Source organism: Rhinatrema bivittatum, chromosome 8 (assembly GCF_901001135.1).
Source record: "Rhinatrema bivittatum chromosome 8, aRhiBiv1.1, whole genome shotgun sequence".
In the NCBI taxonomy this organism is placed as follows: Eukaryota; Metazoa; Chordata; class Amphibia; order Gymnophiona; family Rhinatrematidae; genus Rhinatrema; species Rhinatrema bivittatum.
The window spans coordinates 244,647,586-244,675,056 of NC_042622.1; the positions used below are offsets into that span (position 1 = coordinate 244,647,586).

Below are 27,471 nucleotides of genomic sequence, written 5' to 3' on the forward strand. Positions count from 1 at the left end.
TCATAGTGGATAAGACATTGAAATCGTCGGTTCAGTGTGCTGCGGCAGTCAAAAAAGCAAACAGAATGTTGGGAATTATTAGAAAAGGAATGATGAATAAAACGGAAAATGTCATAATGCCTCTGTATCGCTCCATGGTGAGACCGCACCTTGAATACTGTGTACAATTCTGGTCGCCGCATCTCAAAAAAGATATAATTGCGATGGAGAAGGTACAGAGAAGGGCTACCAAAATGATAAGGGGAATGGAACAACTCCCCTATGAGGAAAGACTAAAGAGGTTAGGACTTTTCAGCTTGGAGAAGAGACGACTGAGGGGGGATATGATAGAGGTGTTTAAAATCATGAGAGGTCTAGAACGGGTAGATGTGAATCGGTTATTTACTCTTTCGGATAGTAGAAGGACTAGGGGACACTCCATGAAGTTAGCATGGGGCACATTTAAAACTAATCGGAGAAAGTTCTTTTTTACTCAACGCACAATTAAACTCTGGAATTTGTTGCCAGAGAATGTGGTTCGTGCAGTTAGTATAGCTGTGTTTAAAAAAGGATTGGATAAGTTCTTGGAGGAGAAGTCCATTACCTGCTATTAAGTTCACTTAGAGAATAGCCACTGCCATTAGCAATGGTTACATGGGATCTTCTTAATGTTTGGGTACTTGCCAGGTTCTTATGGCCTGGATTGGCCACTGTTGGAAACAGGATGCTGGGCTTGATGGACCCTTGGTCTGACCCAGTATGGCATTTTCTTATGTTCTTATGTAAAATCCTTCAAAGAATCTTTTAAGTTACAAATATCCATGAAAGACCTTTTCTCAAATATCTCATCACTATCATTAGAATTTGGGCTTCCTATTGGACCATGAAGACAAAAACTGAGCAATGAATGATCAGACCAAGGAATAGTTCTGTTATTTATTGAACCTACTAACCAACTTCCCTGTTGTCACCCAATTTCAATGGCATCCCAGCAGCGGGAAACCAAAACCCGAGGCTCATAAATATCCTCCTTTTGTGCCCTTAGGATGTTACCTGTTACCCTTATCAGTTTGGGGAGGAGGGGTGTGCCTCGTTTCATATACTAAATTAAGGCCAGTTGGCGCCAGATTTTCAGGACAGCTTGATCCAAGCCTGGTTTAACCCCATTCCATGCAGGGACTTTACTTCTGATTTCTCTATTGCTTTTCTTATGAAAAGCAAAATTCCTAGTCCCTGCATGCAGTGGGTGTAAAATCAGAACTGAATTAAATTATTCTAAATATTCTTGACCAGTTGGCAAACCTATACGCAGTGGGCCGGATTTTAATAGCTACGCGCGGGCGTAGATTTGTGCGCGCAACCCGGCGTGCACAAATCTATGCCCGATTTTATAGCATGTGCGCGCATGTTATAAAATCCGGGGTCAGTGCGAACAAGGGGGTGCAGACTTGTGCACCTTCCACACGCTGAGCTCTAGGGGAGCCCCGATGGCTTTCCCAGTTCCCTCCGAGGCCGCTCCGAAATCAGAGCGGCCGTGGAAGGAACTTTCCTTCCGCTCCCCCCCACCTTCCCCTATCTAACCCGCCCCCCAGCTCTACCTAAATCCCCCCCTACCTATATTTTGCTATTTACGCCTGCCGGCCGGTTGCTAGCACACAATCCCCCCCGGCATAGCCGCTGTGCTGGAGGTCTCGGTCCCGCCCCCGGACCGGTGCATGCCCACGCCCCCTTCCCGCCCCTTTTTCAAAGCCCCGGGACATACGCGCATCCCGGGGCTTGCACGTGTCGGCAGGCCTATGCAAATTAGGCTCGGCGCGCGTAACCCCCCTGCTAGCGTAAATCCAGCCGGTGGATGTGGGTACAGGCATTGTAAAAGGGGCAGTAAAATACATGTCCCTGCTGGTTACACCCCCTCAGCTTATCTTTAAAACCCGAAGAGTTAAAATAAACTAAATAGGCACTGCTTTACCAAAGGAAGGTGCATGGTTCTGATTTATCAAAGGAACACATACTGCACCTATAACGCTGAAGAAATGCTGATCTACCAAAAGCGTGCTATGTTGTACTATTAGCTCTGATTTACCAGTCTATAACTATTAAGGTTTATACTAGACAGTGCCCTACTGGAAAAATTCAGATATCTGACACAACTGTAGTTAAAACCATTGGCCCTCCCATCCCAGCCTCCTGTAGTCTCTTGAGCTGTGCAGCTCCCATCCAAAACCATATCACACCTGGCAGGAAGCATGAGAAAAGAAAGCCCGTGCCCCTGAGGGCAAGAAAATTCCAGGCTCTTGTTGTCTAAACATGAAAGGAAGATGTCCAATAGTTTTTGGGGTGGGGTGGGGCGAGGGAAGCAGATCAGTTGGGAACTGATGGCTTGAGTAAGCCTTTCCAAGCTGCTGGGAGTCTTTTTTTCCCTTCTGTCATGCTAGGCCTCGTGGCGTGTGCAAACAGTGCCAATTCCTCCTCCAGAGATTTGGCCATGATATGGTTATAGAAGATGGATGGACATGGTTTTTCTTGCATTATATCCCATTTCTCCTTTTTTTTTTTTTTTATGAGCTCGATCCACAAATGTGTGTTTTCTCCCTATTACTGTCAAGTTGGAAAAACCAGCAACCTGTTTGTATCTGGGGGGAAAAAAACAAACAGTGGGGTTTTTATTCACCTTCATAACCATCCTTGGTTAATAACAGAACTGAAGTCTCCTCCCCCTAAGTCAGTCATAGACACACAGACACCATGACAGCAGGTAAGGACCATCTAAGTCTGTCCAGCTTCATTCCTGATGCATTGTCAGAGAATGGCCCCAAATGATCTTTGGGTTTCCACCCATTTCTTTGCAACTAAGGATCCTCTGTGCATATCCCAGGTTTTCTTGAATTCTGTTACCTCTTTTGATTCTACCATCTCTACTAGGAGGCCATTCCAACCTCTATCACCCTTTCTGTGAAGCAATATTTTCCGATGTTGCTCTTAGGTCTATAACCTTTGAGTCTCACTCCATGACCTCTTATTCTAGAGCACACTTTCCTCTGAAAAAGATTTGCTATCAGGTTTGCATCTCTATTCTTCTGTAGGGTATACAGTGCTGCAACAGATAAATTATAGTTTAAAACCAAAAAACCTTTGCAACAATTAACAGCTCACTGACTGGCTCAGTGTTCTGGCCTGGTATGTTCTCATTGCTTTTATGGACTTGTAAATTAGAAATAAAGTCCATGAGGTCAGTATTCAAAGCTAAGTTGCAAGGTGTATTTAACGACACATCTAAGCTGCCGAATATACACTTACATATCATGCTTGGCTGTATGATATGGCCAGCTATGTTTAGACCTGCTGTATGAGACGTTTAACTTGGCCTCATAACTTATTTGCTAAGACCAAATATCAGTAGTTAGCCACATAACTTGTATGGCTAACTCGCTCTGCTCCAATCCATCCACTATACACCCACAGATTATGAGGCTGACGTTTTAGCCATATAAGTGACTTAATGCTGCTAAATGGCAGCTGCTGAATGTAGGAGTATATTCAGTGGCTGCTACTTAGCCGCATAAGTTACACTTATCCAGCTAAATAGTGCTGAAAGTGCTTTGAATGTTGACCTCCATAGATGCAGTGGAGCAAAAAGAGGACTGGAGCAGGATTGTGAGAGTTCACATGGGTCAATTAGTGACCTAAACTGTCCCCCACAAACGTGACTTCTCCACAGAAAACTGTCGCGTTGATTGGGCCCAGTGTCAACCCAAGGAGGTAGAGTGTCTCCATTTCTATGTCAGTTTCCTTCATGACTGAAGCTGCCAGTAAGGTGGGAGATGTAATAATCATCTTTTATTTATTGTCACACTTTTTCTCAAAATAGTTCAAAGCCAGTCAGGAAGAACCAATCCGTAACAGTATACAATCCATATGTAGGGTGCTTTAGCAGGATTAAAACTGGGGAACAGGAGACAATACTATTTAATCTTTCTGGCACCAGTTGAAAGCTATTACGAGGGACACATCTTAGTCCTTCATTGAAATGCAAGGGAGAAAGTAGAAAAACAGCAATTTTTGGGGCCAGTAGAGGAAGACTTCCCTTTATTTATTTATTTATTTATTTATTTAATGAGTTTTATGTACCTTCATTCGGAAATGTCAAAATAACGCCATCATAACGGTTTACAAAATAAGGTTACAGGGATAAGGGGGGTTAAACAAGGGATGCAAAGTACAAATTGTTATTATGCATAGGGGATAACGTGTAAGGATTTAGTTCAGTTTTTTGTTTCATTTCTTATTTATGAGATTGGATTGGAGGGCGATGATGTTGTGTTTTTCATTGGGTGAGTTGGTATGCTTTGTTGAACAACCACGTTTTTAACTCCTTTTTGAAGGTTTTTAGGTTTTCTTGAGTTCTGAGCTTAGTCGGTAGGGAGTTCCAAAGTTTTGGGCTACCAAGGGAGATTGCTCTTTTTTGGGTTGAGGTGAGTTTAAAGAGCAAATTGACAGCTATGCTGTGGTGAAGATGGTTTTAGAAGAATTAGAACCTCCATCAGCTCACTTCGCACAGCTGATGCACTAAGAGTTTTCCCATTTTGTGTCTGAGGAAAATGCTTAGTACATAGGAACTATATGGCATAGATATTACAAACTTATAAAAATTTCTCGGGAACCACCCAATCAATCTCCATCTAGATCACATCCAGCCCAAGTTGGGTATGAACCAGTAACAAGAGGCAGATAAGATTTAATGCTAAACAAATAAATGCACTGTGATGCATTTAGGCTGCAAAAACCCCAAAGGAAGTGATACTGTGAAAGGGGTGAAATTCTTCTTAGAAGAGCGGGATCTGGGGGTGATTGTATCAGATGATCTCAATGTGGCCACACAGGTGAATAAGGCGACGACAAAAGTCAGAAGAATGCTTGGCTGCATAGGGAGAGGAATGCTCAGCAGAAAAAGGGCGGTGATGTTGCCCCTGTATAGGTCCTGGTGAGACCTCACTTGGAATACTGTGTACAATTCTGGAGACCGCACCTTCAAAAGGATATAAACAGGATGGAGTTGGTTGGTTCAGAGGGGGCCACTAAAATGGTTACTGGTCTTCGTTCCAAAGCATATGGGGTTAGACTTAAAGATCTAAATATGTATGCCCTAGAGGAAAGGCGAGATAGGGAATATATGATAGAGACATTCAAATATATCAAAGGTTTCCATGCACAGGAGGCTCTAGAACGAGTGTGAAAGCAGATAGAGTCAGTTATAATATAAGAAAATTATTTTTTTTACAGAGAGGGTAGTAGGTGCAAGGAACAGGCTCCCTGTGATGGAGACAAGGACAGTATCTGGATTCAAGAAATCATGGGATAAACACAGCAGATCTCTGAGGGGAGTGGTAGGGATTGTAAAACTGAATAGTTGGTGTGGATGGGTAGACTAGACCATATGGGGTTTTTTTTCTACTGTCACATTTCTCTGTTTCTAATAATGAGAAGTCCTGTATCAATCTGTGCTGAGCCATCAGAGTTATAGAGGTGAAAATAACCATAATCCTCTGCAAGTTTCCTGATCCTTCCAGGTGTAGAAAGCTTTAAACCTTCAGTGACCCCCCCATAGTCACACAAAATAACTCTTAGATCTTTCTAAAACATTCCTCTCTTTTCCTTGCAGAGTGCTGCAGCGGCGCCAAGTCCAGTGATGGGCAACATGGCACCAAATGATGGAATGCCAGGCGGACCAATGCCACCAGGTTTCTTTCAGGTATGAGCTCTTTTGCATGTATTGGTTTCTGTGCTTGTTTTGGGCACATCTCCATTTTCAGAAGGAATCCAGTGGCAGCGTTTGCAATGCATGGGCATTCCTGATCTGTGATACAGTCCATCTTGAACTTTCTTCCCCCACTGTTTTCATGGACTATCTTTAGCAGTCTTGGGATGTATTGAAAATGGTTTGCAATTGGTTGCAGATTTTTAGGAAGATGATACTATAAATTTGCCATGGACAATATCAAGTATATAATTGGAGAAGAAATAGGACTGGAAATGATCAATAGCTCATCTAGTTTATCTGCCTGTCTTCAGATAAGATCCCAATGTACGTATATCACTTTAAACAAATATCTGTCTATCCTACCCTTACTGGGTAAATGCCAGTATATTAGAATTCTGATTATATGCAAATCTTATTTATAATAGATTATTTTAATACCTTAAAGTAGTCAAACTTTAGGCTAAGCTAGAACTGGTCATCTCCCTAGCTACCTTTTAAAAAAGACAAGAAGTTTTATTTTCCGGGATGCACAACTGCGAGTATAAATGATTTCCCCCCAGAATTACCCCTCTTAGGATCCTCTTACCTCTCTCTGAAAATTTGGTGTGGATAGAATACTAAACACAAAGATTATCTTGTTGCCCCGTTTGTGCATGTGTGTCTTTTCCTCCTCAACTGTTAGGTAATAGAGGGTGCGTCCATCTTGTGCCCAGCAACAGGACTGGTGATGGCTCATCTCATTGCCTTCAGCAAAACAGAGGAAATGAGGTGATGTCTGAGTGTGATGCCATTGCTGGGTAGAGGATGGCTGTGGACAAAATGAGACCAAATGGGAAAATCCTGTGGGTTTCTAGTAGGGCTACCAACAGGCTCCCATATCATAAGTTGACGCTGAGCCAGTTCTAGTTTTTACCTGCCTTGCAAACATGGTCTTGCCTTTGAAGACAAATCAAAACTAGACCATGGAATTTGATGGAAACCGTTGTTGAAGTGTATGAGGTAGTCTCTGTAGTCTTTTTTTCTCTCCTGCCTGTCTCAGTGTAAGGTACCACTAGATTAATGGTCCTCAACCCAGTCCTCGGGACATACCTAGCCAGTCAGGTTTTCGGGATATCCACAATGAATTTGCAAGAGGGAGATTTACTTGCATATTGTCTTCATTGCATAGAAACCCACTTCATGCATATTCATTGTAGAAATCCTAAAAACCTGACTGGCTAGTCATGTCCTGAGGATTGGGTTGAGAATCCTGCACTAGATAAATGTGGAATACAAATTCCATCACTGCCAATTTAACCTTTCCCTTTGAAAACCAGGAAGCAGCTGAACGCTCAGCCCTTAGAAAGGAGGGAACCCTGTTACAGCAAACATGTGGACTGGATGTACAGTGCTGAAGGCTGAGTGGAGTGATGCCATTGCTGGTCAGGCCAGGATATTCAAAGCATCACTTGAGTCCATAATTTTATTCTAGGCAATGCCTAGGATGCAGTGTCACTGTACTGGCTAACTCACAGGCCGATACAGTACAGTGCTCTCTGACGGAGCGCACTGTTAGCCTGCTCTTGGACCCGCGTTTTCCCTTACCCCTTATTCAGTAAGGGGAGGAAAACACGCGTCCAACCCACGGCACCTAATAGGGCCATCAACATGCAAATGCATGTTGATGGCCCTATTAGGTATGCGCGCGGGATACAGAAAGTAAAATATGCAGCCAAGACGCACATTTTACTTTCAGAAATTAGCACCAATCCAAAGGTAGGCGCTAATTTCTTCTGGCACCGGGAAAGTGCATAGAAAAGCAGTAAAAACTGCTTTTCTGTGCACCCTCCGACTTAGAATCATGGCAATATTAAGTCGGAGGTCCTGAAGAGTAAAAAAAGTAAAAAAAAAATTGAATTCAGCCCGTGGCTGTCGAGCCGAAAACCGGACGCTCAATTTTGCCAGTGTCCGCTTTCCAAGCCCGTGGCTGTCAGCGGGCTCGAGAACCGACGCTGACAAAATTGAGTGTCGGCTGTCAAACCCACTGACAGCCGCCACTCCTGTCAAAAAGGCGCTAGGGACACACTAGTGTCCCTAGCGCCTCCTTTTGCCCGCTTTTACCGCCGGCCTAATTTAAATACAGAATCGCGCGCACCGGCGAGTGGCCGGTGCGCGTGCCGGGAGGTTCGCCCGCTCTCCCGCAGACTTTACTGTATTGGCCTGTAAGTTTGTGACTGGACTGATCCAGGCTAAAGTATCAGGCAACCAAGTGTTCTTCATGCAGGAGTAATCCCTGAATACTGCAAAACATCTAGATATGGTTCCCAACAAGAGTCAGCCTGAACCATGCATGGATTTGTAGTTCCAGTATCTCTAAGACAGGAAATGTGATAGCAATAAAATCTGGACTGGAGCAGCCTTTTCCTTTTGGATTATAACTTGTTTATGCCATATGATCAGTTGATATGGAGTTCAGGTGAGCTCAGCCTGGGATATCTTCTTTTTTATTTTTTTGACTGGATAGGGTCTTCAGAATATTCATCATTCTTTCATGGATATTTTCACATTATAAATAATATTGGCAGTAGACAGTGAGTGCGGTGAGGATCCGCCGTGGAGCTCTGGGCAGTTGGCAGTCTGTGGTTAGGATGGATGTGGTTAGGATGGACCCTTAATACCAAATGCTTCATCAGGAAGCATTTGGTATTAAGGGTGTCAAATCAGAAAATGTTTATAAGTTCCACACGTTCTTTACTGAGATGGATTCATTCAGTGAATTTAAAACTCAAATGTTCATTCTTGGGGGAGAGGGAAGGCAAATATAAGAAAATTCTGAGTCTCTTGTCAGTGCCAAGTTTACTAATATGCCTTTATGTTGGGAATTCTTTAAGTTGCTTTTCCGCTCTGTCATTGGGACTCTCGGGAAGAGGCATACTTGGAGCTGCATTCCTGAGCTCAAAGTAAAAACAAGAATAGCTCAACTTGTGGCACAGTGGGAGCTTTGAAATATTCCCGGATCTGCGACAAGCAATCGGTTTTCTCTTTGAAGTACCTTCTCTCCTCCTCCCTTCAGGGTAAGCTTATGCTCCTTTCTTTCTCTATGGACAAGCAGGGCTGAATTAGTCATGACACTTGGTGATGTCATTCAGCGCTGTCACAGACCTTTCCCTCAAGCTTAGTAGAGTTTTGCCTCTACAGAGCATGCGTGGTGATTCCTGCATGCACGCTGCTTAATGAGCCCCTCAGTTAATTTGTGTCCACATTGCTGTGCAGACACCTCTCTCTCTACATTTTTTCCTTAGAATTCAATTTCTTGAGTTTTTCTAGTTTTTCTGCCTCAGCAGCCCTCCAACAACACTTTTCAGTGCTCTTAACAAAAAAAAAAAAAAGAAAAGAAAGGAAATATGTAGGTTTTGCTGTTTTGCACAGGAGCTATGTTGGGCCATAAAAAGCTGACAGCAGCTTCAAGGCCTGCAGCTGCTGCAGAATGATGTCTGTTACTTATGGCTACGAACTGTGCTACTGGTGTTTGGGGCCCTTATTACGACACCTCCAGTTATCACAACTGCTGCTGGATGCCACCAAGATCATAGAGGAACAGGGCCCACAAAATGGCCAAGCTCCTGAATCGACACTCATTCTCTTCCTCCTCTACCGGTCACAGGAGTGAGTCGCATTATGCTTCCCACCAAGACTCATGAAAGGGATTGAGCAGCTCCAAAATGTATCATGCTTCAGCCAACGGGCCATATTCCTGGCATCATAAACATGCCAAGGAGTCCTCAGTGCTGCTGGGAATCATGCTGCATCAATGCTTCTGGCACCAACATCACAGTCAGTGCATATGGCACCACCTCAGTCAACTCAACTGGTGCTGTCGACAAAAGTGTTGCCACAGGAATGAATGGCAAAGCCTAAAAAGCCTTCAACACATTTGACTCCATTGACATAATCGGCGCTGACACCAAAAAGGAGTCCATCCTCTTAATTTCCTTCACCCAGAACCTTTTCGGTGACGTCTCAGCACAGGTTGAAGACTAACTCCATATCTCGACTCCTGGACCCTGGACAGGTTCGATCCTCATTTCTGGCAAAGAAAACCACTTTCAAACCATGCCACCTTTTTTGCACAGACCCAGTACAGGAGACTTCCACGCCAGCTCGCACATCAGAATCAGAGGCCCAGGAGCCAGAGATCCAAACGGGAGCACCTCTGTTGAGTTTGGCAGAGATATCACAGAGCGACAACTTCATCTTGGTGTCAGAGGAGGATAAACCGGGTATAGTACCTGGGCAACCAAGCCAGCCTCCAGCTCAGATTATGGAAATATTTCAAACATGGTTTATGGCCCTGATTGTCAGAAAACCAGGGGCACAACAGCCTTCTCCTGCACAATCACAGTTCATTCCCCCACCCCCAGTCCTGTGTGTCAGTTCTGAGGGGTTGGCAGTTGATGAGGGCGACTGTAGTCCACTCCCTGGAGACATCCCAGGGGGCAGTAAGCTCCCTGTCCATATCTCCTGAAAGACCTTGCCGAGATTCTCCATGGTCCTCATTAGTGTCTTGGATCAGTGGCCCTTCCCAATCCTATAAATTGCCCGAAGGTTCAACAAGGATGTTGTTGTTGGATCTCCCTCTGGACCCGCCTTACCTCTTGAAACTTTTTCTACTCTTAACTTTTTGGATAGATTGGGGATGATGCTTGACATTTCCGTCTAAAAGGACAAGTACCTGTAAGCAGAGGTATTCGATATCCTGCAGATGTTGGAAACCTCGGCACAACCAGTGGCCCTACCAGTACACAAGATATTGCATGACCTTCAGTGCAGAATGTGGGAGTCACCAGCTTTTTGTGTTCCAATGACTCAGTAGCTGAATATGAAATAGTGTTCAGCAGTCTTCAGGGTTTGGGGTGGTTCAACTACTGCAACAATCGGTGGTAGTGGAATCTGCCTTTGGCAAAATATTCTTTCAAACCACCATGTTAAACTCCAGAATTGCCAATCAGCATGATTGCAGTCAGTTGGTTGCAACCCACAATGCTCACCCTAGATGAAGAGGACAAGTCCAATTACCAAACATTTCAAGAGGTGGAGGAGTATGAGCGGCATCTTATCTGCTCAGTTTTTGAGGACTTCTACGTGGCAGCCAGGGATTCGGTGCCGGCCATCACGGCCAGATGTATGGCATAGTTCAGAGCCAGCAGCATTCTAGAAAACATGCATGACAACTGACAGATGTCTCCTGTTTGGGGAATAACCATTTTGGGGAAAATATCCAGGAGACCATCTCTCAAATTGAGGAGTAGCATGTGGTTATGTAAACTCTATCATCTACAGACAATCAGGCTTCATCGGGCCCACAGGCCATATTAAATGGGTAGGCAGTCTTTCTACCAATGCCACCTGTTACAGAGTTTTCAATGCCACTGGTACCCCCCATTTTAATAACTCCAACAACAGGCAACCCCTCTGGAAGCCCAGGGTCCGCCCTAGAAAACAACATCAACAGAAGTCACCCCGTGCTCCTCCAGCCAAGCAGCAGACAGCTTTTTGACAGTGCAGATGGCCCGACCATTCAACCAGATCCCACCCACAGAGCCATCCCCTCCCACATCAAAGGATTCTTCAGTGGGTGGACAAATCAAGAGATTCTTGTCCAAATGGAGGAGGATCACCAAAGACCATTGGGTTCTAAAGATTGTGCAGTGTGGTTACCACTTATGTTTTTCTCATACTCCTGCTTCTTCTCTGACTTCAGCTCTCAATTTGGATCCATCTCAAATACTGCAATTACGACTCAAGCTGAATCACTCCTACTCCAACATGCAATAGAATCAGTCCCAGCCCAGGAGTGTGACTGGGGTTTCTACTCTCGCTACTTCCTAATAGCCCAAAAGTCTGGAAGCCTGAGACCTATCCTGGATTTACAAAGGCTGAATGAGACCTTGTTATGGGAAAAGTTCAGTTTGAACACTCTCCACAATATTCTTCCTTTTTTTCAGAGTGGGGATTGGATATGCCCCCTATACCTGAAGGAGGCCTATGCTCTCATACTTATCCACACTTCTCACTAGACATTTCTTCTATTCCATGTGGGTGAGTCCCATTATTAGTACAAGGTACTCCCCTTTGGTTTATTTATTGCCCCAAGAGTTTTAACTAAGTGCCTGGTGGTGGTGTTGGCACACCTTTGTCGGCCAGGGCACATACCTAGACAACTGGCTGGTGATGAGCCATCTCAAGAGATAGTAATCACCTTTAGGGACAAGGTGATCTCTTCTTCATTCCCTAGGGTTCCTCATCAACTTTCCCATATCTCACTTAATTCCAACTCAGTGAATCAAGTTCATGGGGGCATGGATAGATTTCCTGGAAGAAAGAGCATATCTTCCAGCCAACAGAGTCCTATGTTTGAGAACTCTAGCCTCCAATCTATTTTATCAACCTTGAGCCCCAGTCAGATCTGTCCTCATGGTTTTGGGCCACATGGTTGCAGCAGTCGATGTTGTACCTCATATATTGCTTAACATGAGTTCTCTGCAGGGGGACCTTCAACTTCAGTGGGACCAGCTGACACAACCCCTGTCTGTCCTGGTACCGATATCCCGAGAGCATGATCACATCTCTTCTTTGGAGATTTGTCTTTGGGAGTTTTGTAGCTGGGATTCCCTCTATGGCAGTTGCCATTCCAATTAATATTAGGCATCCATGCATTTACAGAGGGATAGGGTGCACACACAGGCTCTGTTCACACTGAAGGAATTTGGTCTCGTTCAGAGCCTGCTTCATATAAACATACTAGAAATGAGAGCCACACGAAATGCCCTCAAGACCGTCTCCCTTTTGGAAAGCGGATCCAGGCAGACAATCAAGTGGCAAAGTTCTACATCAACAAGCAAGGTATCACAGAGTTGTGGTGCTTTATCAGGAAGCTCTAAAGATCTGGGAGTGACCAATTGACCACAGGGTTTCTCTTAAAGCAACTTACCTTCTTTGAGACAAGAATACGCTAGCAGATCAACTCAGTCAACATTTCCTTCCACATGAGTAGTCCCTGGATCTGTCATTAGCAAATGACATCTTCGACCTCTGGGATCATCCCTCCATCAATTTGTTCACCACAAAAACCAACAGAAAGTCAGGAACCTTTGCTTGATTCATTGCAGCAGTCTCAGTCTTGCACTTGATGACTTTCTGATTATCTGGAATGTGAAACTATTGTATGCATTTCCACCGCTTCCGCTAATTGCCAAAATAGTTCAAAAAATGTCATTTCAGCATGGCCCAGACAACCATGTTTCTCCTATTTCATCAGTTTGTCAAGTCAACCACCGATTTATCTGGGATCAGATCCATTCTTTCTTTCACAAGAGAATGGCCTTCTGCTGCATCCAAATCCAGCAGTGCTCAACCTGACGGTTTGGATGTTGTGTGCTCAGTAATATCCTCCCTAGTGCTCTCTAGGGAGATTGAAGACCTCTTATTTCAGCTCAAAAACCATCTACTAGAAAGGCATATGATTTCAAGTGGAGACACTTCTCCATGTGGTATCAAACCATGTCACAGGATCTATTCACTTGCTCCCCTTTATACTTGCTTAAGTATCTGTTCCTTTTATTGCCCTCCAGACTCTGCACATCATCAGTACGGGTCCATCTCAGTGTCATAGTGGCGTACCATGTTCAGGTGGAGGACAAACCAATTTCTATTCACCCCTTGGTCTCCGAATTCATGAAAGGGTAGTTGCATACTAACCCACCTATTTTGAAGCCCATCATTCTATGAGACCTCAATGTTGTCCTATTTCAACTCATGAAACCATCTTTCAAACCATTAGAATCAGCTTTGTTGAAGTTTCTCACATTGGAAGGTTGTTTTCCTCATAGCCATCACATCAGATAGATGAGTTAGTGAACTGCATACTTTAGTTTCTTACACTCCGTATTTTCAGTTCTTTCACAACAAAGTGGTGCTTCGTACCCATCTGAAGTTTCTGCCCAAGGTGGTCTCTTTGTTTCGCATCATTCAGTCAGTTGTTTTGACTGCGTTCTTCCAAGACCACATGAACATAGTAGAAAAGGTTCCTCATACCCTAGACTGCAAAAGGTCACTGGCCTGTTACATAATGAAAACATAACCACATTGTCAAGACTTTCAGCTGTGTGTGTCTTACAATTCTAATAGACTGGGAATAGCAGTGGCTGAACTTACCATTTCCAGCTCGCTAATGGACTGTATCTCACATTATAAGAACATAAGAAATTGCCATGCTGGGTCAGACCAAGGGTCCATCAAGCCCAGCATCCTGTTTCCAACAGAGGCTAAACCAGGCCACAAGAACCTGGCAATTACCCAAACACTAAGAAGATCCCATGCTACTGATGCAATTAATAGCAGTGGCTATTCCCTAAGTAAACTTGATTAATAGCAGTTAATGAATTTCTCCTCCGATAACTTATCCAAACCTTTTTTGAACTTAGCTACACTAACTGCACTAACCACATCCTTTGGCAACAAATTCCAGAGCTTTATTGTGCGTTGAGTGAAAAAGAATTTTCTCCAATTAGTCTTAAATGTGCTACTTGCTAACTTCAAGGAATGCCCCCTAGTCCTTCTATTATTCGAAAGTGTAAATAACCGATTCACATCTACTCATTCAAGACCTCTCATGATCTTAAAGACCTCTATCATATCCCCCTTCAGCCGTCTCTTCTCCAAGCTGAACAGCCCTAACCTCTTCAGCCTTTCCTCATAGGGGAGCTGTTTCATCCCCTTTATCATTTTGGTTGCCCTTCTCTGTACCTTCTCCATCACAACTATATCTTTTTTGAAATGCGGCGACCAGAATTGTACACAGAATTCAAGGTGCAGTCTCACCATGGAGCGATATAGAGGCATTATGACATTTTTCGTTTTATTAACCATTCCCTTCCTAATAATTCCTAACATTCTGTTTGCTTTTTTGACTGCTGCAGCACACTGAGCCAACGATTTTAAAGTATTATCCACTATGATGCCTAGATCTTTTTCCTGGGTGGTAGCTCCTAATATGGAACCTAACATCATGTAACTACAGCAAGGGTTATTTTTCCCTTATGCAACACCTTGCACTTGTCCACATTAAATTTCATCTGCCATTTGGATGCCCAATCTTCCAGTCTTGCAAGGTCCTCCTGTAATGTATCTCAATCCGCTTGTGATTTAACTACTCTGAATAATTTTGTATCATCCGCAAATTTAATAACCTCATTCGTCGTATTCCTTTCCAGATCATTTATATATATATATAGAAAAGCACCGGTCCAAGTACAGATCCCTGAGGCACTCCACTGTTTACCCTTTTCCACTGAGAAAATTGACCATTTAATCCTACTCTCTGTTTCCTGTCTTTTAACCAGTTTGTAATCCACGAAAGGACATTGTCTCCTATCCCATGACTTTTTAGTTTTTTTAGAAGCCTCTCATGTCAAACGCCTTCTGAAAATCCAAATACACTTGTTGCGTCCGTCGGTCCCAAGACTGCTTCGACCCTTGTGCCTCACCTTTTTCTCTGCTCTCCCCGCTAGCCTTGGGATAATGGCCACCACCGCGTCTGCAAGCTGCTTTCTCCGGCGTCCCCGGAACGGCTATGGCGTTGCCTCCCACCATGTTCCTCCCAAGGGCCTCCTAGGGTGCGTGCACGCACACTACCCATGTCTTTATTCCAGCTATGGCGTGAACCTCAGGGGCGTCCCCCTCAAGTGACGTCACACCATCCGGGTATTTAGCCTATGCTTTTTTGTTAGCTCATTGAGTTAGCAAGGATTGGACTCGTCCGGTCTAAGCTACTCTGCCGCTTCCTGCTGCCACTGGAAGTCCTCTCTCTGCCTTTCGGGGTATTCTCTAACCTGGGTACCTGCTCCTCGGGGGCCTTCTGCTTTCATTTCAGGTGCCTTACTGGGATCAGGTACTCCTCCTTGAGGGCCTGCTCTCCCTGCCTTGGTGCCTGCAACTATCTACTTCAGCCTGGTGGAATCGCCAACCTTACAGCTACCATCTAGTGAGTAATCTAATTCTCATCTACAGCTTTGCCTTGCTGGGAAACCAACATCTGGATCACCTCACTACTGCCACCACTGGTGGTATACATCAGCTGTACAATAAAAGATCTAACTCTGTGTTTGTACATCCTGAGTCTAGCCCAGTACTGTGGCTCCCCATGGGCCCCTCCCCATGGGCGTGGTCATCTGCCACAGTACCCAAGAATCCATCCAAACACCGCTAAACCATAACAACACTACATCTACCAGTTCACCTTTATCCACATGTTTATTAACCCCTTCAAAAAAATGAAGCAGATTTGCTAGGCAAGACTTCCCATGTTGACTATGTTCCATTAAACCATGTCTTTCTATATGCGCTACGATTTTGATTTTGAGAATAGTTTCCATTATTTTTCCCAGCACTGAAGTCAGGCTCACTGGTCTATAGTTACCTGGATCGCCCCTGGAGCCTTTTTTAAATATTGGGGTTACATTGGCCACCCTCCAGTCTTCAGGTGCAATGAATGATTTTAATGATAGATTACAAATTTTAACTAATAGATCAGAAATTTCATTTTTTAGTTCCTTCAGAACCCTAGGATGTATACCAAGATTTGCTACTCTTTAGTTGTCAATCTGGCCTACTACATCTTCCAGGTTCACAGTGATTTCGTGCAGTTTGTCTGACTCATCACCCTGAAAACCATCTCCGGAACTGGTATCTCCCCAAAATCCTCATTAGTAAATATGAAAGCAACTTCCTCGATAAAGCTAAGCTGTACATGGACTGAAGGGCACTTTCTGGCCAAACAACTTACAGACTCTGTCAAGGCTCCTCAAGCAGAGCCATGGCTACTTCATTTGTCTATCTGAGATCTGTTTCTACCAAAAACATTTCAGAGCTGCAGCTTGGTCATTTGTGCATATTTTAACATCCCTCTACTGTCTGGACAATCTTGCACAGTGACGTTGGTTTTGAACAAGTAGTTTTGTGCAGCCTGTTCTCCGAGTAGACCACTCTCCATGGGTGGAGAGGTTGCTTGTGAGTGCTCTGCAGTGCAATACACAGCTTGGAGCCCCCATGAATCATGGCTAATTCAGTCTTGCTTGACAACTGAGCGAAGCATGTTTGCTTACCATAAACAGTGTTCTCCATAGACAGCAGAATGAATTAGCCATGCTTAACACCCACCCGCTTCCCTGGAAAGTTAACTTCCTCGATAAAGCTAAGCTGTACATGGACTGAAGGGCTCGTGAGGCAGCGTGTGACTAGGAACCACCATGCATGCTCGGCAGAGGCCAAACTCTACTGAGCTAGAGAGAAAGGTCTGTTTCGGCACCATCTGATGACATCACCTATGTGTCATGGCTGATTCATCCTGCTGTCTATAGAGAACACCGTTTATGGTAAGCAAACATGCTTTTTATTGGGGCTGTGGATATACACAGCATTGTACAAGATAATTCATAGAAATATAGAATATATGACTCATCCTTACTGCCCATCTGCATCTCCCGTTTAGCTTTATATTCTCTTCCTCTCCCTCAGAGATCCCATGCTTTCTTGAATTCAGATTCTGTACTTGTCTCTACCACCTCCACAGGAAGGCTGTTTCCTACATCTACCAACCCTTTCTGTAAAGAAATATTTCCTTAGATTACTTATGAGTCTACCCCTTTCACTCTCATCCCAGGACTCCTCATTCCAGAGCCTCATTTCTGTTGAAAGAGTCCCGCTTCCTGTGCATTTATTCCTTGGAGGTATTTAAATGTCTCTAAATCTCCCCTTTCCCTGCTTTCATCCAGGGTATACATATTTAGATCTTTAAGTTAATTCTTATATGATTTATTTTGAAGACCCCTGACCATTTTAGTAGCTGCCCTCTTGATTAACTCTATTCGATATGTATCCTTTACTCCTGGGAGAATTCTGCGCACAAAAATTTAAAATTCTGCAAAAGCAAATTTAAAATTCTGCATACTTTTATATTGGTCACAATTATACAATAAGAACATGCCATACTGGGTCAGACCAAGGGTCCATCAAGCCCAGCATCCTGTCTCCAACAGTGGCCAATCCAGGCCATAAGAACCTGGCAAGTACCCAAACACTAAGTCTGTTCCATGTTACTGTTGCTAGTAATAGCAGTGGCTATTTTCTAAGATAACTTGATTAATAGCAGGTAATGGACTTCTCCTCCAAGAACTTATCCAATCATTTTTTAAACACAGCTACACTAACCACTAACCACATCCTCTGGCAACAAGTTCCAGAATTTAGTTGTGCGTTGAGTGAAAAAGAACTTTCTCCGATTAGTTTTAAATGTGCCACATGCTAACTTCATGGAGTGCCCCCTAGTCTTTCTATTATCCGAAAGAGTAAATAACTGATTCACATTTACCCGTTCTAGACCTCTCATGATTTTAAACACATCTATCATATCCCCCCTCAGCCGTCTCTTCTCCAAGCTTAAAAGTCCTAACCTCTTTAGTCTTTCCTCATAGGGGAGCTGTTCCATCCCCTTTATCATTTTGGTTGCCCTTCTCTGTACCTTCTCCATTTCAATTATATCTTTTTTGAGATGTGGCGACCAGAATTGTACCCAGTATTCAAGGTGCGATCTCACCATGGAGCACATAAATCACAGGTTTTGAGTAATTAATTTAAAATGTTATAAAGAAAGTTATTACTCAAAATGCAGAGTTTTAAATATTTTGAGCAGAATTTCCCTAGAAGTGCACTGTAAGAGTGTCCTCCTATCCTCTCTCCTACTCCCCTGGCCTGACCCCTTTCACTTTGCCCTCGCAGGGCTTAATTCCTCCACCCTTTACTCTCTCTCCCCTCCCCTTCTAGGTCCCCTTCCACTCTATCTTCACTCCTCAACCCTCCATTCCCAGAGTTTGACCCCTCTCATATACTCCCTCTGTCCCTCCCTCTCTCACATAATGGCCTCTTTCAAAAGTTCCCTCTTTCTCACGCACTTACCCACACACCCTCACACAGACTTCCTCTCTCTCTTGGACACACACCCATACAGGCTCTCTCACACACACACCCCTTCACACAGGTTCCCTCTCTCACAAACAAACATGCACCCTCACTTCTTCATACACACACATCAGCAACCAGTCTCTCTTCACATTCACACACACATGGCATGCACCCTCACACAGGTTCCCTCTCTGTCTCTTGCACACACACCCATGCACCCTCACACAGGCTCCCTCTCTCTTTCTTTCTCTCTCTTTCTCACACACACACCCCTTTACCAGGCTCCCTCTCTCACAAACTTGCACTTTCATGCACACACACACACATGTGCACACACATACACACACGCCCTCTCACACATACACCTCTGCATAAAGGCTCTCTCTTACCAGGCCTCACATCCTGCTGAGCATTTCACACCTTCGCCACAAGCAGGATGGGCTCCGCACACAGCCTTCGGGCCTGCCAGATCTTTGCTACAAGCAGAATGGCTCCACTCATGGCTGCCAGGTCTTTATCTTCTCCACAAGTGGGATGAGCTCCGCTCACAGCCGCCATCCCTAATAGATCTTTGCTGCAAGTGGGATAGGCTCCGCTTGCAGTCTGCTGCCACTCTTTCCAAATTCTGCACAGCAGGGGAATTCTGCATTACTTCTGTGCTCCATAGTAACACAGAGTTCCCCCAGGAAGGCATGGTCTCCAGAATTATACACAGAACCCCAAATGAGGGCTCATCAAAGACTTATATAGGGGCAATATCACATCCTTCTCCCTATGCACCCAAGCATCCTTCTGGCTTTTATGTCACCTTGTCTACCTGTTTGGCCACCTTGAAATCATTAGATATCTGTGCCATCACAGAAACCTGGTTAAAACCAACTGACACAACTCTAATTAACCAGCTACCTATACAGACCTACGACATACTGTCCATACCCAGACACAAAAAAAGAGGAGGAGGCCTCCTCTTAGCAACCAAAAAATCACTAGGTCTGACATTGCAGACATCCAATACCATAGCCAAAATGGAATTCGCTTTATTCAACTCTAAACATCTGACTATCGCCTTAATCTACGCTCCTCCCGGTCTCTTAGAATCAGACCCCTCCCCAATCATAGAACTAACAGCTAAACACTTAAATTCAGGAAAACCGGCTATCTTGATGGGAGACTTCAACCTCCACGTGGATGTCCAACCTCATTCCTCCAACTGCAAAACCCTTCTCTCCTCCCTCAACCATATGGGTTTCAGACAAATTGTGACAGAACCTACCCACAAAGCTGGTCATACCTTAGACCTGATCTTTATAAACGAAGGTCTTACATCCCACTCCACCCCAACCTGCCTTGCGGTTCCTTGGACTGACCACCGAGTCATCTCTTCAATGCTAAAGATCATTGAGCCCCTTCCCCTAACAACCCAAACAATTAACATCTCAGTCAGGAAACAGTGTTCAGGAGATCACCTAAGTAAACACCTAACCAAAGAACTAATGAATCTGGACCTCACCGACACTAACTCAGCAACCTCATCATGGATCAACATCACCAACAAGGTTGCAGATCAAGTATGTCCCTTGACAACAAAGTCTATCAACCCGGACAAAGACAACAGGAAACCTTGGTTCACCACAGAACTAAAGTCTCGTAAACACGAGCTCAGAAGCAAGGAAAACCAATGGCGTAAAAGCCCATCTACAACAACCCTACTCAACTACAAATCATGCCTCAACACCTACAGAAACGAAATCAACAAAACAAAAAGAGAATTTTTCTCCAAAAAGATACACCACTTCTCATTTGATTCAAGAGCGCTCTTCTCTTATGTCTCAGCCCTCACTAAACCTCCCGGACCAAACATCCCAGATGACCAAGCTCTAAAAAAAGCCAGAGAACTTGCCGACTTTTTCGACAACAAAATCACAGCCCTCGTAACCCCCCTCAAAGGGCCAACACCGCAAGCAAGCTTCGCAAGCAACCACAGCCAACAATCAGTTACAGCAACCGCTTCTCAACCCAACACACAAACATCATTGCTCGAATCTCTTGAACCCACATCCACCTTAGAAATAGCAAATATCATTAAGAAGATAAAACCATCCTCTCACCCCTTAGACCATATACCATCAAACTTGCTGAATTCTATCCATGACATCATTGCCAAGCCAGTTGCCGATATCATTAATTGCTCCCTTGCCCAAGGCCAAGTTCCTGACCAACTCAAGTTATCACTACTCAAACCTCTACTCAAAAAACCCAACCTTCCTACTACAGATCTGGCTAACTATAGACCCATAGCTAACCTCCCTATGCTAGCTAAAATTATGGAGAAAATTGTCAACAGACAACTTTCTGAATTCCTCGAAGACAACAATATCCTCACCAATAACCAATATGGATTCTGAAAGAAAAAGAGCACCGAATCCTTATTAGCCACACTAACGGACACCATTATCTTCAATCTCGAAAAAGGCCATCCTTGTTTCCTCGCGCTGCTGGATCTTTCCTCAGCGTTCGACACCGTGAACCACCCTAGCCTACTACAACGACTAACAGACATCGGCATCACTGGAGCAGCTCTCAACTGGTTTAAGTCCTTCCTAGAGAACAGAACATACAAAGTTAAGATAAACAACAAGGAATCTCACCCCATCCAAGTCAAGATGGGGGTACCACAAAGATCATCACTCTCCCCCACCCTCTTCAACATTTACCTTCTCCCACTCTGTCATCTACTTACTAACCTCAAGCTCACCCATTTCTTATACGCGGATGACATTCAAATTCTCATCCCTATCACGGAAACCATACAAAAAACCATGGCCTACTGGAAAAAATGCCTATCATCCATCAACGATCTTCTAACCAGCCTCAATCTAGTGCTAAACACCAAAAAAACGGAAATTCTCATAATAGCACCGGAGCATTCTACCCCGCCAACATCCTGCAACTCTCCAGACACCTCAGGATATTCCACAGCACCTCAAGTCAGAGATCTGGGAGTACTACTAGACAACAGACTCAGCCTCAATAAATTCATAAATAACACTACAAAAGAATGCTTCTTTAAATTACATGTGCTAAAGAAACTAAAGCCCCTTCTACTCTACAGGGATTTCCGCACAGTACTCCAAGCCATCATCCTTACCAAATTAGACTACTGTAATTCACTCCTGCAAGGCCTTCCAGCATACACTACCAAACCACTCCAGATGGTTCTGAATGCTACTGCAAGGATCCTTACCAATGCCAAAAAAGGGACCATATCACCCCAATCCTCCAGCATCTCCACTGGCTTCCCATCAAATATAGGATTCAGTTCAAGACTTGCACGATGATTCACAAGGCACTACATAACATCTCCCCCCTCAACTTAACTTTCCAGCTTCAACTACACTCTTCTAACAAACCAACCAGAAGGGCATACCAGAATAGAATGATCACCCAACCTGCTAAATCTACCCTGAGGAAACGTGCTCTATCCACAGCAGGCCCGTCTCTCTGGAACTCACTACCACCGGACCTCCGCCTTGAACCGTGCCATACTACTTTCAAAGTGAAACTCAAGACTTGGCTTTTTCATCAAGCTTTCCCAGAGAGCTAAAAGCAAGAAGAACAAACTTTCAGCCTTGTCTTACAGCATTATTGTAATGTTCATATTGTGTCAGTTATATGTTTCAAGTTGTTTTCTAAGTTGTTCTCTAAGTTGATCTTAGCTGTTTCATAATAGATTTTACCTTGATTATTATCCGTTCATTATATTCGATATGTTCCATGTAAACCGCCTCCCCGGCGATAGTTATTTCTGTTAAATGTGAACCGGAGTGATATGTATTGTATACAGGAACTTCCGGTATATAAAAACCAAAAATAAATAAATAAATAAATATAATCACCTAAGATCCCGCTCCATTTTGTGCACAAAAGAACTTCAGCCCCTATACCATCCTGCTCCCTTGGGGTTTTGCAATCCAAATGCTTATTCCTGCATTGTTAGCATTAATTCTTAGCTCCAGATCGAAACCATTTCTCAAGCTTTGCTAGATCTCTCCTTATGTGTTTCACACCTTCGAAGGTCTCTTATCTGATGCAGATTTTGGAATCATTCCAAAAAGTCAAATCTTTCCTGATAACTCTTTCACAGTATCACTTATGAAAATGTCAGACAGAACCAGAGCAAAGATTGATCCCTGCAGCCCATCACTGGTATCCTTCCTTTTCTCAATGTGAACTCCATTTATCACTATCCTTTGTTACCAACCACACAACCTGTTTCTAACCCAATCAGTCCCTTTAGGGTAGGGGTAGCCAATTCGGGTCCTCAAGAGCCACAAACAGGGTATACATACTAAATATGCATGAGATAGATTTGCTTGCACTGCCTTAACTGTATGCAAATATATCTTATACATATTCGTTGTGGATATCCTGAAAACCAGACCTGCTTGTGGTTTTTCAGGACTGGACTTGGCCACTGCTGCTGTAATCCATTGGTTCCAGAAACTGCACTATACTCTATTTCAGCAGAAATTCCATTCATTTACTTCCTACTGAGTTCAGATTAACTGGCCTGTAGTTTTCAGACTCCTCTTTACTTCCACTTCTGTGAAGAGGAACCCCTTCTGCCTGTCTGTAGTCCTTTGGAACCACTCCTGATTCTAAGGAAGCTCTGAACAGGTTAGCCAATGGAGCTGCTAGCACGTCCCCAACTTCCCTTAATACCCGTGGATATATCCCATCCAGCCCCACTGCTTTAGCTACGTTTAGCTTGCTAGCTCCTCTTGAACACCGTCTTCTGAAAATTTTTGAGGTTTTCTTCACATCCTTTCCTCTTTGTGGCAGTTTTGCATGGTCCTAATCCGAACCCCTCCTCAGTGAATAGATTTGTTAATCAATTCTGCTTTTTCTTCCTCAGCCTCTACATATTCCTCCCCTCCTTCACCTTTGAGTCTGACAATCCCATTTTTGCACTTTCTCCTGTCACTAACCTATCTTAAAAAAAAATCTTGTCCCCCTGTTCTATTGTATTAGATATTTTTTCTTCCATTTGTGCCTTTGCTCTCCTGCCTATTTTCCCAGCTTCCCTTGGCTTTTCCAGATATTGTTGCCTGTCTTCCTCTTTCTGTGATCTCTTACAATGTGTGAGCACTAACCTTTTTTCCCTTTTCAAAAAACCACAGTGGTCTCTCTTGACTCTCACTTTTTATTTACTTCTGTAACAAAAAAGGTTTTTGGTAGATCTAGCAAAACTGAAAGTGGATAGGGCCATGAGGCCTGATGAGGTACATCCCAGTATACTAAGAGAGATCAGAGAGGTGCCGGAGGTCCACTGAAGGACCTGTTCAGTAGATCATTGGAGATTAGAGTGGTGTGCAGTTGTAATCCACTTCACAAAAGTGGTAGCAGAGAGGAAGCTGGGATTACAGGTTGCTTAACCTTACCTCTGTGGTGGGAAAATTAATGGAGATTTTGCTGAAGGAAAGGATAGTGGACTATCTACAGTGGGTTGCAGCATTTGAGGCAACATGATTTTACTAAATGAAGGTTGTGTCAAATGAATCTGATTTTTTTTAATTAGGTGACTAGAGGAATAGATCAAGGAAGAGCACTTGACGTGGTTTATTTGGATTTCAGCAAAGCTTTCGATACCATCCTGCATAGGAGGCTCATGAATAAAATGAGAAGCCTGGGAGTGGGTCTCAAGATGGTGGAATAGATTACAAATTGGTTGACTGTCAGTGGACAGCGAGTAGTGATAAAGGGAACCTACTCTGAGGAAACAATGGTGATAAATGGAGTGCCTCAAGGATCCGTTCTGGGGCCAGTTCTTTCTAATATCTTTGCGAGCAATATTGCAGAAAGGTTAGAAGGTAAAGGATTGATTTTTTGCAGATGACACGAAGATATGCAACAGAGTGGACAAAGCTGAAGGAATAGAAAGAATACTAAGTGATCTAAGAAAGCATGAGGCACGGTCGAAGGCTTGGCAGCTAGGATTCAGTACCAAGAAGTGCTGAGTCGTGCATTGGGATGCAGTAATCCAAAGGAGCTGTATGGGATGTGCATGGACTGGGAGGGAACCCTTGGGGTGATGATGTCAGACAAACTGAAGGTAGCGAAGCAATGTTACAAGGCAGCAGCTAAAGCCAGAGGGATGCTGGGCTGCATTGAGAGAAGCATAATCGGCAGGAAAAAGAAGGTGGTAATGCTCCTGTACAGACCTTATCTGGAATACTGTGTTCAGTTTTGGAGGCCGAATCTCAAAAAGGTTTAGAGACAGGTTGGAAGTGGTCCAGAGAAAGGCAACCAAAATGGTGTGGGATCTACAACAAAAGATTTATGAGATGAGACTGGAGGACCTAAATATGTATACCCTGGAGGAGAGGAGGAACAGGGGAGATATGATACAGACTTTAAAATGCCTCAAAGATATTGAAGCACAAAAATCAAACTTTTTCTGATTGAAAAAACACTGTAGATCTTGGGGTCATGATATACTCCAAGGTGTTGGGTTTGTGGCATATTGTGGACTCTTGGTCAAAGTGGCGATGTCCCAGAGGGGCCCCGTGGGGAACCACAGCGATAGGCTAGACTCTAGTAAGCAGACACTGAGGGAAGAAAGCTTTATTGTACTGCTGATGTAAGTTGGATCTTGCTTCAAGGAAGGGATAGTACTGTAGGCCAGCAATATCACAGTAAGCTCAGACAGTCTCTATAGATGATGGTCTCACCCGGATGTAGCAAGGTTGGGTAGTGTTCCGCAGCGCGGGATAATCCGAACCTGAAGGGTGAAATAAGGAGAGCTGGAGCGTAGCGATACTCACAAAGTGGCAGTGCTGGTAACTTCCTTGGTAGAAGAATGGAGAGAGGGACCCGAGGTCTGAGGTGCAGGATACCCTGAGCAGGATAGGCCCTCGAGAAGTGAGTACCTAGGAGCGCCGAAGGATCCTGGAAGAAAGTAGATAGGACCCCCGAGGAGCGGGTGTCCTAGGTTAGGTAGTTGAACCCCGAGAGGCCCCTGAGGAGCGGGTACCCAGAGCTTCCGTAGGAGCGAGTTACCCCGGAGGTTAGAGAGGAATCTAAGCGAGTAGCTTAGAAGCGGTCAGAGTAGCAAAACCGAAGTCCTTGCTAACTCGGGCTATAGCGGAGCGGAGGTTTAAATACCCTGAGGTACTGATGTCATGCGGTGGGGACGCCCCCGAGGTTCCCGCCATGACGTATTCAAAAGCTTAGGTGGCGCACACGCGTGCGCCTAGGAGGCTTCAGGAAGAAGCATAGCGGACGGGGACACCCATGCTGTGTCGAAGACGCCGAGGGTTTCGGCAATCAGCACCGGAGGCAGCCATCCTTCCCAGGGAGGAGGAAAAGGGTAGAAGAGAGGTGAGGCAGAGCGGTCGCAGCCATCTGCGACCGATGGACGCAACACAAGGGATAGACTCAGGAACGATGTCAGGAAATATTTCTTCACAGAAGGGAGGGTGAATGCATGGAATGCCTTCCCGGAAAGGGTGGTGAAGACAAGAACAGTAGCTGAATTCAGTAGGGCATGGGAGGGTGGAAATGAGGATCCCTACAGGATAGAGGACGGAATGAAGAAAGGAGATAATCTGTGTTAACTTTAAGTGTAAAATTTCTGCATTGGGGTAACCTGCATGGCAGTCATAACCCTTAATAGAAGGCATGGGGATAGCCTGAACAGAGCAGCAGTCACTACCCTAAAGAACTTGCTGGGCAGACTGGATAGACCATTTGGGTCTTTATCTGCCATCATTTACTATGTTGCTATGTTACGCCTTACGATCTCTCCTTGTAGTTGTGCTTCCTGCTCATCTATTTCCTCTAGAGATCCCATTCAGTTAAATGACTGTTTGAGGTACTCCCCCATCTTAACAACATTAGTGTTTCTGAAGTTCGGGTGTGCTTGTGTTCTAATACTGAACCATGCCATCCGGTGATCACTGGATCCCAGGTAATCTCCTACTATGACATTAGAAACACTGTCCCCATTGGTACGCACCAGGCCCAATATCGCCGCCTCTGTGTGGGTTCTGTTACCAATAGCCAGAACAGTTTTTTCTGCAGACAATCCAGGACCTCCCCCACTTCTAGACCACCCCCAATCGACATCCGGCATATTGAAATCACTTAGCAATATCAGCCGTCCTTTCATTTCAGTTTTTTGAATGTCTTCAATTAAATCTCTATCCATTGCAATCTCACCAATATAAATGGATGTTTCACTTCCTGTTTCCAGATCAACCCCACAATGCCACTTCCTCACCTTGTAAGCCCTGCAGTTCTGTTGTTTTTATATTTATATATATATAATACCACTCCTCCCTTTCTTCCTACCCTGTATGTCTTTCAAATCAGGCACCCCACATGGTTGTGAGATTAGAGTGTGGCCACAGGGATGGGTTAAAGGAGAACCAGTGCCTGATCAGATTATGGTCACTGGGGCCGGAGGTGGAATAGCCAAAGCAGGATGAGGCAGGGCAGCCATTATGGTAGTGGTGTCGTCAGCAGAGAGGCAACTTGATCCAGACCTGGATTTCTGAACTTCTAGCTCAGGCAGTGGGGGAAGAGTGGAGCCAAGGCCAAAGCCTTCCTCTAAATAAGTGCCCTGGAGGCATACCTGAGCAAGCTGGCTAAGAGAGTAAACGATGGCCCACGAAGACCCATCCATCCAGTCTGCCCAGCAAGTTGTCTAGGGTTTGTAAGTGCTTCTCTGTGCATGC

The 27,471-nt window shown here is 44.4% G+C and overlaps 1 protein-coding gene across 2 annotated transcripts in view; it reads left to right on the forward strand.

Moving 5' to 3' along the window:
- Positions 1-27,471, forward strand: part of SSBP4 (single stranded DNA binding protein 4) — a 530,243-nt gene that overhangs the window by 442,177 nt on the left and 60,595 nt on the right. For both annotated transcript variants that reach the window (XM_029614396.1, XM_029614397.1), the window contains exon 5: positions 5,639-5,728. In XM_029614396.1, the coding sequence (XP_029470256.1) occupies positions 5,639-5,728 (90 nt within the window). The remainder of the gene's footprint in view (positions 1-5,638; positions 5,729-27,471) is intronic.